The sequence below is a fragment of the Anomalospiza imberbis genome, chromosome 6 (assembly GCF_031753505.1).
Source record: "Anomalospiza imberbis isolate Cuckoo-Finch-1a 21T00152 chromosome 6, ASM3175350v1, whole genome shotgun sequence".
Lineage (NCBI taxonomy): Eukaryota > Metazoa > Chordata > Aves > Passeriformes > Viduidae > Anomalospiza > Anomalospiza imberbis.
The window spans coordinates 55,171,060-55,186,782 of record NC_089686.1 but is presented as its reverse complement, the minus strand read 5'-3'; the positions used below and the strand labels follow the sequence as shown (position 1 = coordinate 55,186,782).

The 15,723-nt window shown below is 62.0% G+C and overlaps 2 protein-coding genes across 7 annotated transcripts; one reads left to right on the top strand and one right to left on the bottom strand.

Moving 5' to 3' along the window:
• Nucleotides 1-453: 453 nt before the first annotated feature.
• STX3 (syntaxin 3) lies at nt 454-7,168 on the bottom strand. Of its 3 annotated transcripts, none has more exons than XM_068194362.1 (11): nt 6,901-7,167; nt 5,489-5,566; nt 5,311-5,410; nt 5,142-5,216; nt 4,956-5,023; nt 4,336-4,444; nt 4,074-4,147; nt 3,855-3,989; nt 2,964-3,074; nt 790-890; nt 454-595 (listed from the first exon to the last, which is right to left on the bottom strand). In XM_068194362.1, exons 1-10 carry the CDS (start codon nt 6,928-6,930, stop codon nt 813-815), a joined length of 858 nt encoding a protein of 285 aa, XP_068050463.1. In that variant the 5' UTR covers nt 6,931-7,167; the 3' UTR covers nt 454-595; nt 790-812. The 3 variants fall into 3 exon arrangements, with proteins under 3 accessions (XP_068050463.1, XP_068050460.1, XP_068050461.1); XM_068194359.1 differs by lacking the exons at nt 454-595; nt 790-890 and adding exons at nt 1,759-1,865; nt 2,353-2,460 and having other exon boundaries at nt 6,901-7,168; XM_068194360.1 differs by lacking the exons at nt 454-595; nt 790-890 and adding an exon at nt 2,035-2,460 and having other exon boundaries at nt 6,901-7,168.
• Nucleotides 7,169-7,254: 86 nt separating this feature from the next.
• On the top strand, nt 7,255-15,653 carry PATL1 (PAT1 homolog 1, processing body mRNA decay factor). 4 transcript variants are annotated; one of them, XM_068194349.1, is made up of 19 exons: nt 7,255-7,302; nt 8,537-8,648; nt 8,734-8,945; nt 9,028-9,102; nt 9,680-9,874; nt 9,967-10,068; nt 10,241-10,330; nt 10,466-10,677; nt 10,750-10,836; nt 10,966-11,149; nt 12,130-12,253; nt 12,342-12,439; nt 12,522-12,581; nt 12,689-12,837; nt 13,158-13,317; nt 13,487-13,636; nt 14,030-14,121; nt 14,260-14,409; nt 14,566-15,653. In XM_068194349.1, exons 1-19 carry the CDS (start codon nt 7,270-7,272, stop codon nt 14,585-14,587), a joined length of 2,307 nt encoding a protein of 768 aa, XP_068050450.1. In that variant the 5' UTR covers nt 7,255-7,269; the 3' UTR covers nt 14,588-15,653. The 4 variants fall into 4 exon arrangements, with proteins under 4 accessions (XP_068050450.1, XP_068050449.1, XP_068050452.1 ...); XM_068194348.1 differs by having other exon boundaries at nt 9,025-9,102; XM_068194351.1 differs by lacking the exon at nt 7,255-7,302 and adding an exon at nt 7,923-8,066.
• The last annotated feature ends 70 nt before the right edge of the window (nt 15,654-15,723 follow it).

Here is a 15,723-nt window from a genome sequence, read left to right as displayed (position 1 = left end):
TGGAGCTGGGAACGCAGGGCTGGGAGCATCCTGAGGGATCCATGGGTCAGGGTTTGAGGGATGAGGATCTTTATCCCAAGGTGGGGTTTGGAGCTGGATACGTGGAGCTGGGGGATAAATGGATTGGGGTTTGAAGCACGAGACTCTCTATCCTGAAGTGGATTTTAGGGCTGGGAGCATCCTGAGGGATCCATGGATCAGGCTGGAGCCAGGACACAGTGTGGGTGAGCTCTTTATTGAGGAGGAAGGCTCCAGCATGGGTGGCTGCACATCCAAGGAGCTCCAAGCACAGGGAGAGGCTCCTCCGGCCGCCCCGCCAAGGCAGAGCCCTGTGTCCTCCCCCGAGAGGGACACGGCCCCTCCGGCCGCTCCGTGCCACCGAGGAGGGGCTGCTTGTCACAGCGGCCACCGACTGTCACCCGAGTGGAGGAGGAGCGAGGGGACCTCGGCGCTGGGAGGGCAGTGGGGAGTGCAGCGGGTGGACTCCACTCCTCCAGGGACACGTGGGATGTCCTCGGGGCTCCGGGGATCAGGGCTTGGCCGGGGTCTCTCCCATGGATCATCCAGGCAGGGGGGCAGGAGGGGGAAAGGCCACCTGTCTCAGGGAGGAAATGAGGTGACGCTCAGGAAGGGGACGTGGCTCTCAGTGCTGTCACCATCCCCATCCCTCCCCAATAGCCACCTGGGGACGCTCAGGGTGAATCCAACCCTGGCGAGGCCCGAACCTGCTCCCTGGGACTGGGATGTACCAGGGACCCCCTGTGCCACCCCCAGCCCTGTCCCTGTCACCTGGAGGGCAGCGGGTGGGGGGCTCAGGCAAAGATGCTCCCGATGCTGGATGCCAGGATGATGGCGAGGATGATGCAGCACAACATGATCATGATCTTCTTCTGCTCAGGGAGACAGGGAATGTGAGGCAGGGACACAGCTGGGGAGGGGACAGGGACAGGGAATAAGAATGGGGCTGGGGAGGGGGGCAAGGAATGGGGAGGGGGATAACAAAGATAGGGGCTGGGCAGCGGGGAGAAAGGACAGAGATAGGGAAAGGGACAAGGACAGGGGCTGGGGAGGGTGCAGGGAAGGTGGCAGGGCAGGTGTGAGCTGGTTCTGTGTGGCACAGGGAGGTGACAGTGCCAGCGTGCCCTGGGACAGGTGACCAAACACCGTGACTTACCCAAAGACTTGGTGGGGGGAACAGTCTGGACAGGGCACGGGAGTTGGGGGTGTCCCCAACCCCACGCTTCCTCCTCGTGTCCTACAGCACCGGGAAATGGGGCCAGTCCAGCCCCCAAATCCCCGGACACCGGGAGCCGAGCCGGAGCCATGCCGGCAGCTTTGGGAGTTCCCGGTGGCAGCACAGAGAGGAGGCGCGGGGCGGGATCAGCGGGATTTTATTACAATGGGAGTTAAATATCCATGATCAACACATCCTCCCGCCCAGACATCAAAGCCAGAGGGGACGGGGACCCTGACAGCTCCATCTGTCACAGCACGGTGACAACAAACCACACTGGTGCCACCAAACCCCGTGTCCTGTCCCTATTCCCACCCTCATTCCACCGGGATGCCCGCGCGGGTGAGTGTCCAGCCCTCGGATTTGTGTCCTTGGCCTCGCTGGGGCTGAGACACCAGTGGCCGCGTCCCCACAGATGGAATCCTGTCCCCTTCCATGGGGACATGAGGGGCAGATCCCAGGGACCAGCAGGACAGGCGGGAAAGGCAGCGGTGCTGGAGCCCACGGTGGGAACTGGGACACGAAGGGCTGGGAGCAGCAGGTCCGGGAGGAGCAGGGAGAGGAGGGGTCCAGGATCAGTGCCGGGGAGGATCCTGCCGGGAGGTGACATCGCTGGGATGGTCGGGAGCATCTGGAGGAGGGAAAGGGGAGCTGGAGGCGTCGGCGGGGAAGGGGACGAGGACTGCAGCAGGAAGGAGGGAGCAGGAATGGCAAAGATGGATGTGGGCAAGAGACAAAATCCAGAGCCTGGAGCAACACGGAGCCCCAAAGAACACAGACCCGCAAGCAACACAGACCCTTAAGCACTGCAAACCCCCAAAAGTGGAGACCCCAAACAGCACAGACCCCTGAGCACCAGAGACTCCTGAACATCACAGGCGCCTGAGCACTGCAGACCCCCAAAAAGCACGGACCCCAGAGCACCGGAAACCCCAAACACTGCAGACCCCCAAGTGCTGCAGACCCTCATAGAACACCCCAGCACCACAGACCCGAGATCACCAAACCCAGAACGCAGAGCCAAGAGCCCCAAATCCCAAAGCACTGGAGCCCCCAGAGAAGGATCCCCCAGGGCTCTGTGTCCCTGCAGTGGGGGTCCCCTGCCCCCCAACACTTACAGACCCCCGCCCCAGGGGCTATTTCATGTTCAGCCCCACCGAGAGTCCAATGATGAGGGCAACTGTCCCCAGCAAGAGCACGGCCACTGCCACCCATGTCAGCAGCTTCTAGGGGAACAGGGGTGAGTCGGGGGTGGTGACACCTGTCCCATGGTGGGGGGCGGGGGGGACACACAGGAACACCGAGGGGCCCTGAAGAGCCAGAGGTGCTGCAGAGCCCTGGGGATAGGGCAGGAGGGGCTGAGTCCTCACCAGCTCATCACATCTGAGGGTGGGAGGGGGCTCAGGGGTGGCAGTGGGACAGAGAGGGACAGAGCTGCCAACCTCCCATGGGTCACTGCAGAGAGGTGGGAGCTGTTGGGGTCAGCTGGGGGAGATGAGGGGTGGTGGAGGGGGGACAGGAGGTGACTGAGGGAAGTAAAGGGATCTCAGGGCTGCTGGAGGATATGGGGAGGTGCTGGGAGCACTGAGATATGAAGGCACAATGAGGGCCAGAAGGGACAACACTGGGGGTACCTCTGGGATGCTGGGGGCTACAGAGGGGACATTGAGGGGTGCAGAGGGGACACTGGGGGCTATGGAGGGGACACGGGGCCATCAGTCTGTCTCACCCTCCTGGCCTCACTTTGGTACTTCACAGCCTTTTTGGTGTCAGCCACGGCCCGTTCCACAAATCCCACGGACTGGTCCATGTTGTTCTCTATGCGGTCGATCATGGCTCCCTAGGGAGCACCCAGGGGACACAGAGAGAGGGGGGGACACTGAGAGCACCCCGGGGTGCTGGCACCCACCCACCTGGCGCGCCTGGCCCCAGCACCGGATCGTCTCCGTGCTCTGCTCCACGTGCTCGGCTCCGCGTTATCCAGCAGCCCACCCTGGGGGAGAAGGGACAGGGTTGGTGGTGACACGGTGACACAGCCCCACAGCGCGTGGCACGCCCACACACGCAGGTACTCACCCATCCCCGGGGCACACAGCAGCTCCTCGTGTGGCATGGGGGACAGAGAGGGGCTGAGAGAGGGGACGGCACCACCACAGGGTGGGGGACACGCCTGTGTCCCCTCCAGGCCACCACAGAGTGGTGGGTGGCTCCGTGGGAACATGTGCAGTGGTCACCACCCCAGCCCATATCACTCCATGCCTGGATCCCCCTGTGCAGGTCCCTGGGACACTCCATGGTCCCGTGCAGGTCCCTGTGACCCCTCACTCGGGTCCCTGCTTGTCCCTGGTCACCCTATGCATGGGTCCCTGCTCATCCCTGTGACCCTGTGCCCAAATCCCTCATGGCTCATGTCCATGTCCCCATACACAGGTCATCCCTGTGACCCCATTGCTAGGTTCCTGCTTGTCCCCATGCTCAGGTCCCTGTTCACACTGCCCACAGGTCCCTGCTCATCTCTGTGACCCCACACCCAGGTCCCCCTGCCTGTCCCTGTGTCCCCATGGCCACGTCCCCGCTTGTCTCCATGTCCGCACAGCCAGGTCCCTGTGTGTCCCCGTACCTGATTCTCCACCAGCATGGCGATGTCCACGAACATGTCGTGGAGCTCCTTGATGCTGCTCTCCAGGCGCACGATGTCCTTGTGCCGCCCCTCGATCTCGCTCAGCGCCTGCTTCGAGATCTGCGAGTCCATGATCTGCAGGGACAGGGACACATCAGCGGGGAGGCCTGGCCCTGTGACACACCCCCGTGTCCCCTGGTGTCCCACGTCAGGGCTCACCCCCGAGGTGAAGATGGAGGGGTTGCCACTCTCCAGCATCTCCTCCAGCTCCTCGTCCGTCGTGTTCTTGCCGGCTGCGGGCATGCACGTGGGGAGAGGTGGGAACAGGCCCCGCCCAGTCCGGGAATAAGGGGCGGGGTCTGTACTGTTTGGCTCCTCCCATTTGACTAAACTTGGTCAAATGGGAGGGGCCTGTGTGAGTTGGCTCCTCCCACTTCCTGGAGGAGGTGGGGTTTGATGCCCACAGGACTGGGTCACGCACTGATTTCCAGCTGGCGCTGGATCCGGCCCTTGCTCCGCTCCCGGAAATCCACCTGCGCCTCGTTGTACTTGGTCATGACGTCCACGAATTTGCGGGACAGGACCGAGTGCTGGGGACAGGGACAGGGACGTGAGGATGGGGACAGGGGCTTTGGGATGGGGACACCGCAGGGCATGGTGTGACGCTGAGGGACTGGACCTGGTCCTGGGGACATGGAACACCCCAGGCATGGCATATCCCCATGGGCCGTTTTCACGGGGGACAGGAGCGAGGACAGAGGTGTGACACTGCCCCGGGGACAAGATGAGGTGCTGGGGTGGGGATGGGAAGTCAGATCAGTGACACTCTGGCATGTTCCTGGTCCCAGGATGGACAGGACAACATGCTGGAAGTGGGGACAGTGGCATGAGAGCCAGGGGACCCCGGATGTCCCCAGCATGTCCCAGCACAGGGTGACAGGACAGAGGGTTGGGGACAGGGCAGAGGGACACGAAGCTTGGGATCACAGGGTGCTGTTGGGGATAGAACTGGGAGACTTGGGGACCCCTGGACTTGCCACATCCCCAGCCCGTGGGGGACACGGTGGGACCTGGGGACACTGGCTGTGGGCCGGAGCTCACCTGGGACTTGCGTATCCGGAGGTCAGCGGAGGATCGTGCCTCGTCCTGCTCGATGTTCCTCTCCATACCTTGAGAGAGACAGACCTCAACCCACCAGGAACCTTTCCCACTGCCAGCCCCCATGATCCCAGAGTCCCAGGGGGACCGGGACACCCGTGACACGGTGGTGGGGACAGGGCCACTCACTCTTCAGCTTGTTACGGACGCTGTTGGCCATTTTCTTGATCTCTGCCGTCAGCTGCTCCAGGTCATCTTTGGTCTCTGTGGGATCACGGGTGTGAGCGACCGTGGGAATGTCCCCAGGGAGGGTGCCCATGACCGGGGGAGGCCGTGGGGACACTGTGACAGCACTCACTCTGCTCTGGGATGGGCGCTGAGAGGATGATGCTGTAGAGCTTCTTGGCTTCCTCCACGTTCTCTGAGATCTTGTCGATGTTCTGCCGGGTCTCCTCAATCTGGGCATGCCCAGGAGGATTTTGGGGGGTTAGGAGGCAACCCGACATCCCCCAGCCCCGCTCCCAGCCCTCCCTCACCTCCGAGAAGAACTCATCCATGAAGGCCGTGTTGTCCACGGCGATCTCCAGCTCCTCCTCATCATCCGCATCCTGCTTCTGTTGGGACACGGCGCTCAGGGGGGACCCCGTGCCCTGCCAGTGCCCCCCAGTGTCCCCCCACGGGTGACAGGGACATGGGGGGAGTACCCATGGGGATGTGGTGGCACAGGGGGGACATCTGCAGCGGAGGAGAGCAGGGGGGGCCTGAGCCCAGCTCACATCTGGCCACACGTGGCTGGGAATTAAGGGATTGCTGGGCTTGGCCAGAGGGAGGGAACGGGGACAGCGATGGGATGGGGACGGGACAGGGTTTATGTCCCAAACCATGGCCCCATGCCAGTTCTGGGGCAGTCCTGGGGGGCCCGAAGGTGGCTGGTGCCCCTCACCCTGGTGTCATGCCCAGGTCTCCACCCCTGTGCTCCCAAATCCAGCCCTTCCCAAAACTCAGCCTCAGCCCTTCTGCCTCCCCTCACCCCCTCAGCTCCACCAGCACCCCGGGGGTGTTGTTGGGGTGTCCTGGAGATGGGGACAGACCCCAGGCTGGGACCCCCCACCCCCTCCTCCTGCTGCTGGAGTAAAAATAAAATTAATCCCTTCTCCCCCCGAGGGCTTTATCAGATGGCTCCATAATCCCGGTAAATCCCTGCCAAGCCTCCCTGCCATGCCTAGGGGCCCAGCCGGGAGCTGGGGGCCTGCTGGGACCCCCACGGTCCCCGGGGAGCAGGGGGAGCCCCCCACGATCGGGGGGAAGTGGGGCCCCACGCGGAGCGGGAAAAGGGAGAAGGAAGCGGCGCCGGTGGCGGGAACACGGGGAAGTGTGGGGTGCAGAGTGGGGTGTGGGCACCCCAAATCCACCGCCACCCCCCATAGGCCGGGGGGGGGCTGCTGTCCCCCCATCACACCCCGTGGCGTGAGGGGATGGGACTCGACTGGGGGGTTCACGTCACCCCAAAACACCCACCGTGCCCCCAAACCGCACGGGGATGACTCCCCCAGTCTCTCCCACCTGTCAGCCCCGTTGTACGGAGGCTCAGGGTCCCCCACCTGCCGTGGGGTGACCCCCGTGACACCCCCTGCACGGGGGGGGGGGGGTCTCCGTGCCATCCATCCATGGACTGGGGTGTCCCCGAGACCCCAGCCCACCGTGGGATGGGGTCTGAGGTCCCCCCATCCCCGTGACACCCCCACGCACCTTGGGGTGGCATTTCAGTGACATCAACTCCGTGACGCCCCCATCCACCATAGACTCGGTTTATGGGGTCCCCTCTCCCCGTCATGCCCCCGCCCACCATGGGGTGGGGTCTCGGGGACCCCCATCCCGGTGTCACCCTTTTCCTGAGGGGCCCCCTGGGGGTGTCCCCTGTCCCCTCCCCACGCCGGGGGTCCCTCACCGCCTTGAGCTGCTCCAGCCGGTCCTTCATGGTGCCCCCAAAGGCTGGGGGGGCGCGGGGGGGTCCCCGTCCTCGCCCAGCGCAGGGATGGGGGATGTCACCCTCGGTCCTCGCCGCTCGGCCAGGCTTCCTACATCCAGGCGAGGTGGCGGGTGGCCCTGTCCCCTGTGCCTGTCGCCAAGGCCGGGGCTGTCCCTGCGCTAATCCCCAGTGACGGGCACAAGGAAGGCGCCGAGGGGAGGGACGAGGTGGAGCCGCCCCTTCACCTGGGACACGCGGGACAGCGGACCCGCTGAAGGCGGCAGCCGGCGGTGGCCCCCGGCCACCCCGGGAGGTGACAGAGGTGGGGGAGGATGTGGGTTTGAGGCGATGAGGAAGCTGATCCCCCTCGGGGGTCACACGGTGAGGTCGTGTCACCCCCTGCCACGTGTGGCTGCAGCGGGAACACGGCTGGGGACAGGGAACACGGCTGGGGGGACACAGCTGGGGACACAGGGGGTGTGGATGTGGGTCACAGCTGGTGACATGGCTGGGCTCGGGGGACACGACTCGGGGGGACAAGTCTGTGGATAGGGGTCACATCTGGGGACACAGCTGGGGGCGGGACACAGCTGTGGATTCAGGACACGGCTGGGGGACACGGCTGGAGACGGGACATGAGCAGGCAGAGGGGACAGCTTGAGGACATGGCTGCAGTCAGGGGACACAGCTGAGGGTCGTGACTGGGGACAGGGGTCCCGGCCGGGAGAGACACGGCTGGGGACGGGGGACTCGGGTGGGGGACATGGCTGCGGATGGGACACAGCTGGGGACAGGGCTGGGCGGGCAGTGCTGGGGCTACGGATGGGGTGACACTGGCTATGGACGGGGTGACACTGGGGGGCACGGCTGCGGGCGGGGACATACGGGTGTCACCGCTGTGCGCGGGAGAAAAAGGGACGCTACCCCTTTAAGAAGCACTTGCGAAGGGGGCGCGGTCCGTGTTGGGCGTGGCCCAGGCTGGCCCCACCCCCCGCGCGCCGGCGGGGGGGACACGGGGCGGTGGCGGAGGGTGACGTCATGCGGCTGCGCCCGCGGCCGCGCATGCGCGGCGGGGCCCGGGGCCTGGTCGGGCGGTGCGGAGCCTGCGGGCGGGGGGCGCCGGCGCCGCCATGTTCCGGTACCCGGTGAGCGGGGAGGGGCCGGGGGGGGTGGGCCGGGGCGGGCGGGGCCCCGCGGGGCCTGCGGGAGAACCATGCCGGGACGGCACCAGGGCGGTGTAACGGGGCGGGGGGGGTATAACGGGCTGGGGCGGGGGAAGTAAAATGAGTTGGGGAGGGCGGCCAGTGAGGGGGTCTGAGGGGCTGGGAGGGGGCTCCGGGGTGGCAGAAGGGGTCTGGGGGGGCCACCGGGGACCTGTAACGGGCTGGGGGAGCGTATTACGGGACGGGTCACTCTGTAGGTCTGGAGGGGTCACGGGGGAGACGTAAGGGCTTGGGGGAGTCACGGCAGAGGGGTAATGGGTTGGGGGGATTTCCAGGGGTGCATAATGGGGTGGGGGTTATCGCTGGCTGGGGGGGTGTACTGTTTAGGTATAATGGGTTGGGGGGTCTTCAGGGAGGTACTGTGGGGCTGACCCCATTCCCGGCTGTCCCAGTCCCTGGAGGACTGCCCGCTGGACGAGGATGAAGATGCCTTCCAGGCCCTGGGGGAGGAGGATGAAGACATCGACCAGTTCAACGATGACACCTTCGGGGCCGGGGCTGTCGGTGAGACCCTGGGTGTCACCCCGAGACCTCCCTGACCCCACAGATCCCCCCCGGCCCAGGTGCCTCACCCTGTGCCCCCTCACAGATGATGACTGGCAGGAGGCCCACGAGCGGCTGGCGGAGCTGGAGGACAAGGCCGGCTCAAGCCGGGAGCCGGACGGTCCCGTCGGGAACGATGGGGACGTTCTGGGCGATCCCGAGGACGCGCTGGCCGAGCGGCTCACGCGCCTCGTCATCGACAGCGAGCTGGAGGACCCGGCCATCATGCAGGCCGTGCACACCAGAGATCCCCCGCAGGTGGGAGCGGGCTGGGGGACCCAGGGGGACGTGGGGATGGACCCCGCGGCGCCATCCTGACTCTCCCTGTGCTCTGCAGCAGCCTGGAGGGCTGAATTCCAGCATCTGGGACAGTTCAGCTGTGCTGCGGCGCATCCGGGGGCCACTCCTCGCTCAGGTACGGCGCTGGGGGCAGAGGGCTCTTCCCTGCTGATGCCAAATGCCTGTGGCAGCCAGCTGGGTGGGATAGACTGTTCCTGGGGTAGTGGAGTGTCCTGTTTCTCTCTGCTGCATCCGTGGCTTGTGGGGGACCCTCACAGCTGTCACCCTGTGTCCCCCCTCGGACCCCGGAGGGCTGGGATGATTGACCTTTGCTGTTCTGCGATGCCTGGTGATGTCTGAGGGATTTCAGGGCTCTCAGCAGGATTTGGGAATGTTCATGACTGGAGGCAGAGGATTTTTGTGTTGTGGTTTCATTAAGAGTCAGGCTTTGAAGTGCTGCGTGTCAACCCTCTCCCAGCCCTTTCCTGGCTCTGCCGGGCTGGGAGGTGACCCAGAATTCCCGCCCCACGCCCTGTTATCCCAAACGGGATGCTCTTGGCAGTCGCGTGTGCTCCGGGAATGCCCAGCGTCGCGTGGAGATCCCAGGGAAGCGCGGTGGGACGTGGAGAGCTGGCAGGAGGAAGGGAGGACACTGACTGTCCTCCGTGTCCCAGCCTGTGACTCCAGGGGGTGTCCCGCCCGTTCTCCTGCAGGAGATGCCGTCGGTGTCCGTGCTGGATTATGCCCTGCCCCAGAGGCCTCCGCAGGCTCGGGATGAGGAGCGGGATCCATCGGAGCGGGCGCTGCCCCGGCGCTCCTCCTCCCCCATCATCGGGAGCCCCCCGGTCCGGGCCATTCCCATCGGCACCCCCCCCAAACAGGCCGCCATCCCAAACTTCAACCAGCAGGTATCTATCTCCTTGCTTCCCGACTTCCCACTGCTCCCAAGGGTGCAAGCTGCATCCCAGGGGGAGTGACTGTGCCACTTGCCTCCTCCCAGATCCTGTGTCCCAAGCCTGTCCACATCCGAGCTACCATGCAGCAGCGTTATCCTGCTCCCTATGGAGAGAGGATGTCCCCCAACCAACTCTGCAATGTTCCGGTATCCAGCTTTCCTTCCTCCATCTTTTTGGGAATTGATGGCCAGCCCTCACAAAACCTCCCTGTGTTCCTGTGGCTCATCCCCACCCCATGGAGCTTGGCTTTCCTGGGGTTTGTCCCGTCTGCCACTCATGGTCTGTGACTGGGGTCCCTTTTCCCAACTCTTTCCCCAGAATTCCTCCCTGCTGGGTCACCCGTTCCCCCACAGCGTCTCTCCCGTTCTCACACACCTGCAGAGAGCCCAGCTGCTTGGAGGAGCCCAGGTAAAGCTCCTTCCCTTGCTTTATCCCACCTTTGTCTCTGTGTGGCTCTGGGACCTGGCACTCCGTGGCTCTTGCTGGCCATCCCAGATCCTCTTCCTGCCTGGCTGACTCCAGGTGTCCTCTCTGTCCCTCCAGGCTGGCCGAATGTCCCCCAGCCAGTTTGCCCGGGTGTCCGGGCTGGTGGGGAGCCCGCTGCCCTCCATGAATCCCAAGCTGCTCCAGGGCAGAGTTGGGCAGATGATGTCCCCGGCCGGAGGGTTCCGTGCCTTTTTCGGGGCTCCCCCCGCCCCGCCCCCCTCGCAGCTGCCGCACCCTCCGGGCCCCGGATCCCACCTGCAGAACCTGAGGTCGGTGCTGTCCCTGTCCCAGCATCCCAGCCGCTCCCTGCATCCCTCCCTGACCATTCCCACTCTCCCCAGGCCGCAGCCCCAGATGTTCCGGCCGGACACGACCCATTTGCACCCCCAGCACCGCCGGCTCCTGCACCAGCGGCAGCAGAACCGGAAGTGAGTGCGGGGACAGGGACGGGGCCGCGCGGCACGGGGACGTGTCCTGCTTCCGGGGTCACCTGTCCCCCCTCTCTGTCCCTTCCTGTAGCTCCGGTGTGCTCACGGGTGCCCTTCTTCTCCTGCCAGCCAGCACCGGAGCCTCAACGGCTCTGGGGCGGACCGAGGGGGCCACCGGAGCAGCCATCAGGAGCAGATCCGTAAGGATCCCTACGCCAACCTCATGCTGCAGCGGGAAAAGGACTGGGTGTCCAAGATCCAGATGATGCAGCTGCAGAGCACTGATCCCTACCTGGATGATTATTATTATCAGGTACTCGGGAGCAGCATCTTCCCCCTGACCATTGGATATTGGGTGGGAAGGAGATGTCAGTCCAGGGAGAAATGCAGTGGGTTGTTTTCCTCCCTGGAAGAGGAAGGCGGAGGGACAGGGTGGGATCAGCATCCCTGGGAAGATCTGACTCCTTCTTCTTGGGCAAGATTTCCAGGAATGAGGAGATGTTGGGGTACACTGGTTTCATAGGTCTGGGATAACAGGAGAGCAGCTCCTCTCCATCAGAAGTGTGACAGAGCCAGGATAAAACCCCTGGAATGAGACAAGTGAGATGCTAAATGAAAAACTCAAGAGAGATCCTTGTCAGGGAAAGGCTGACTTTAGTCTGACTGGGAATGGTGGTGATGAACCCTGTGGGAATCCAAGCAGTGCAGTGGAGAAGGTGGGCAGGGAGGGATTGCTCCTGCTTTTTTCCAGTTCAGGAATAGGAAATGTCAGACAGTGCTGGGAAAAGCCAGGCTTGGAACAGATGGAGCAAGGTGGACTATTTGAGAGTCCCCATGGAGAGAGGGAAATGTCTGGGATGGACACTGGGAGACTGAATGGGGTGGGAGAGCTAGGGCTCCTCTCCTGAGCTGGCAGAGCTGCTTTGGGATCTGTGGGTGTGCTGGTCCCAGTAGAGAAGAGGAACTGGTGCAGGATGTGAGTCAGCAAAGCTCTGCTATTGTGAAACAGGGTGGATCGGGTGGGGAGGCCCCGCCATGGTGCCAGTGGAGCAAGGCAGGCTAGGTGGGATGTCCTGGAAGGACTGGGAACCCCACAAGGAGGGTGGATTTGTCATTGTCCTGAGAGAGAGCTGAGGAGGAGCCTTGATCTCTGACATCCTGAGGGATGGGAGAGGAGGATGGACTCAACTGTGCCTGAAAAGATGGTGTTGAGAAGATGATGGAGCTGAGGAGAGGCAGATGGCCGATGGTTTTTTGGGAGAAGCCTCTCAACATTTCCTCTCCCTGCCTCAGAATTACTTCCAGAAGCTGGAGAAGTTGGCAGCAGCCGAGGAAGTGCACGGTGACGGTCCCAAGAAGGAGCGCACTAAACTCATCACCCCTCAGGTGGCCAAGCTGGAGCACACCTACAAGCCAGGTAAAGCCCTCCAGCAGCCTCAGGGCTCCTTTTATCCAGGGATTGAGGGGACTCATGCCTGGGCTCCCCTGCTCCCTCCTTCCTGCAGTGCAGTTTGAAGGCTCGCTGGGAAAGCTCACCGTCTCCAGCGTCAACAACCCCCGGAAGATGATCGATGCCGTGGTGACATCCCGCAGTGAGGATGATGTGAGTTCCTGGCCTTCCTCCCTTCCAACAGAGCACTGTGGCTGCTTCCCACCGCCCTGATTCCCTCTTCCCTCCCTGGCAGGAGACGAAGGAGAAGCAGGTTCGGGATAAGAGGCGACAGACGCTCGTCACCATCGAGAAGGTGAGTTTAAGGGGGATCCTCCTGGCCCTCAGATGTCCATGGTGGGATAAAAAGTGGGCCAACCCAACCCATTCTATGGTTCCCTGAGGGATCCGTGCTTCCTGCAGACATACAGCCTCCTCCTGGACGTGGAGGACTACGAGCGCCGCTACCTCCTGAGCCTGGAAGGGGAGCGGCCAGCCCTGATGGGAGAGAGGAAGCAGAAGATCTGTGACATGTACGACAATCTTAGGGGGAAGGCACCTGGGCAGGACAGGTGAGTGGGATTTAGGAGCTCCAGCACTCTGGGACCACTGAAACCAGTTTTCCAGGGATCTGTTTGACTCTTGCGGGGGGCTGAAGTAACCTTTTTTTAGCCTTTTTACCCTCACTGTTGTTACAAAGTTACAACTTCCATGCCCTCCTGCTGGCAGAGTTGAGGATTAGGGATGTCATTCCTGTGTAGTTTTTCCCTCCTCAGAGATATTTTTTGAGGCACGTGTATGTTTTCCACCTGGTGCCGGGGCAGATCCAGCCATGGGATGACCCTGGGATGCTCCCAGGTGAGGGTTGACACCTTTCTCCCTCCCTCCTCAGGCCAAGCGATGACCACTTCATGCAGATCATGTGCATCCGGAAAGGAAAGCGCCTGGTGGCACGGATCCTTCCCTTCCTGGCTCCAGAGCAAGCGGCCGACGTGCTCATGGCCACGGCCAGGAACCTGCCCTTCCTCATCAAGAAGGATGCTCAGGATGAGGTGAGGTTCCAGAGGCTGGGAGGGCTCCGTGTGTCTTCAGGGCGGCAGTTCCTGCCTTTCCTGGGAGGGTGCCGGAGGTTTGGAGGAGCTATGTGGGAGAAGGTGTTTGCAATTCCAGACAGGCACAGGGGAAAGTGAGGAGTTCCCAACTGTGTTCCTTTCTCCACAGGTGCTTCCCTGCCTCTTGAGGCCCTTTTCCCATGTCCTTTACCACCTTCCCTTGGGAACAGTCACCAGCCTTGTGCAGCAGCTCACAAACCTACCTCAGAGCGCCGCCGCTCCCACCAACCTGCACCTCACTGCTGTGCTCCAAAACAAGGTGCTGCTCATTCCCACCTCTTCCCAGCCTTGGGAATTGCTCCAGCAGCCTCTCAGCACTGGGGTGTTCCCCTCGCTAATTAACAAGGGTGTCTGGCACATTAATTAACAGTCTGAGGTGGCCCCAGGCTCTGCTTCAGCCTGGCAGCAGCTTCTGGGACAGTCCCGCTGCACTCCATGCTCCAGTCCTGGAACTTGGGTTGGGAATGTTGCTCCAGTAAATCCCTCCTGGGCTGGGAGTGGTCTGTGGTCTTTACTTCCTCCTTCTCCTGCAAAGGCAGACAGACATCTTCCTGCTAGTGCCAGCATTCCAGGAGGGTTGGGAAGTGTTGGGGATTCTCCAGTTCTCTCAAGGAATGCTTGGAGGTGACTGATCCCCTCCCTGTCCCCACAGTTTGGTCTGTCCCTGCTGTACCTGGTCCTGAGCCGAGGGGAGGAATTGCAGAGCTCGGACACGAACACAGAGCTGATGCAGGACAACCAATGGTAAGTCCCTGTCCCGGGCGGGGATGCTGCTGCCTGGAATGTCACCACATCCCCACCCCCTTGGGGTGGAAAAGGCAGCCTCCAGGCTCCTTGAATCCCCACACCTCTCACTGCTCCCTCCTCCCATTTCTCTGGCAGGACGGAGCTGATGCTGATGGCGACCCGGGAGCTCCTGCGGATCCCTCAGGGAGCCTTGGCAAAGCCCGTATCCATCCCCTCCAACCTGATCTCCCTCTTCTCTCGCTACGTTGACCAGCAGAAACTGAACCTGCTGGAGACGAAATTGCAGTGAGTGCCAGCCTTCTTTTCCATGGGAATGTGGCCCTGTCCCACCAGGGGACTGGCAGAAGGGGGAAACCAGAGGTGGGGGTGCAGCTGCAGAAGGACTGGAGTGGGGAATCGCTACCTCCCTCTGATCCCACCACTGATGTTCCCTGGTTCCAGCTTAGTGCAGGGGATCCGGTAGATCTCCGTGGCTCCTCGCCACCACTGGAATGTTCCAGAGGAAGGATGGAAGAAAGGAAGGAAGGAAGGATGGATGGAGGGCACACGGTTCACCCCACACCTCCCCCGACGCCCGGCCTGGCACATGGGGCACATCTGCCCCCCAGTCCCTGGATCAGCAGGAAGAGGGGGATGTTTGGCTGCTCCCCCCTTTCCCACAAAGTGCTGCCTTTCCCTGCTGCTCCCAATTTCCCCCGACTCCCTCTGCACCCCCAAAAACTGCTGTTTCCCCCCCAAACATACACACACACACACACACACACACACACACACTACTGAGGATCCCGGGGAGCGGGGAGCCCCTCGCTCCACATCCATGGCCAGGGGTTCTCCGCTCGTTCCCTGCTCCTTCTCCAGCCCTTCCCACAAGCACTGAGCTCCACTTCCTGCCCTTCCCCACACTTTACACACCTATTTCGCACACTCACCTCGTCTTCCCAAAATTCGGCTCCTTCCCTGCCCCCGGGATCAGCCCGGCAGCTCCGGGGTGCGGGGGCACAGCCGGATCTCTGTCCCCTCCGGATCAGATCCGGGTGGCTTCAGCTGTGCTGCTCCTCGGGAAGGTGGTGGTGGTGGTTGGGGGATAATTTTTTTTTTTTTTTTTTTTTTTTTTTTTTTTTTTTTGCTTTTAAAAAGAAAAAAAAGCCAAGAGATTTGCACATGTAGGGATTTGACACCCCAGAATTCCTCCTGGCATTAACCAGCCCCCCCCTGCTCCCAGCCTTTCCCTGTCCTTTTTCTCTGACAGATCAAATGGAAAGTTCATTTATTATTCTTATTTTATTTTATTGGGGGTTTTTTTTCGGTTTTTCCTGCTTTTTTGCGGTTTTTTTTCCCTTTTTTTTTTCTTTTTTTCCCTTTTCTGCTTTTTTTCTTAATTTCATTTGCTTGAAGTAATTTTTTTTTTTTTTGTTTGTTTGTTTTTCCTTCCCCGTCCCTCCCAGTTTTTGGTTCTGGTTAATGAGAATAAAGTTTCTAAATTTACATTTTTATAGGGTATTGTAAATAAAGATGAATTGTATACGGCTGCCAGCCTGGCCTCTCCCTCTCTGCTCGTGCCGTCCCCGCTCCGTCCCCTCGGGGGTCTCGAACCCGCGA

What these genes read in the sequence shown, in the direction of transcription:
- PATL1 (XM_068194348.1), top strand. Translation starts at nt 7,270, where the DNA reads ATGAGGAAGCTGATCCCCCTCGGGGGTCACACG. An exon ending in GGGGGCCACTCCTCGCTCAG is followed by an intron (nt 9,103 to 9,679) that starts GTACGGCGCTGG and finishes GTTCTCCTGCAG; the next exon opens with GAGATGCCGTCGGTGTCCGT. An exon ending in AGCTGCTTGGAGGAGCCCAG is followed by an intron (nt 10,331 to 10,465) that starts GTAAAGCTCCTT and finishes CTGTCCCTCCAG; the next exon opens with GCTGGCCGAATGTCCCCCAG.
- STX3 (XM_068194359.1), bottom strand. Translation starts at nt 6,930, where the DNA reads ATGAAGGACCGGCTGGAGCAGCTCAAGGCG. An exon ending in AGCGCCCATCCCAGAGCAGA is followed by an intron (nt 5,217 to 5,310) that starts GTGAGTGCTGTC and finishes GTGATCCCACAG; the next exon opens with AGACCAAAGATGACCTGGAG. An exon ending in CGTCCGTAACAAGCTGAAGA is followed by an intron (nt 5,024 to 5,141) that starts GTGAGTGGCCCT and finishes GTCTCTCTCAAG; the next exon opens with GTATGGAGAGGAACATCGAG.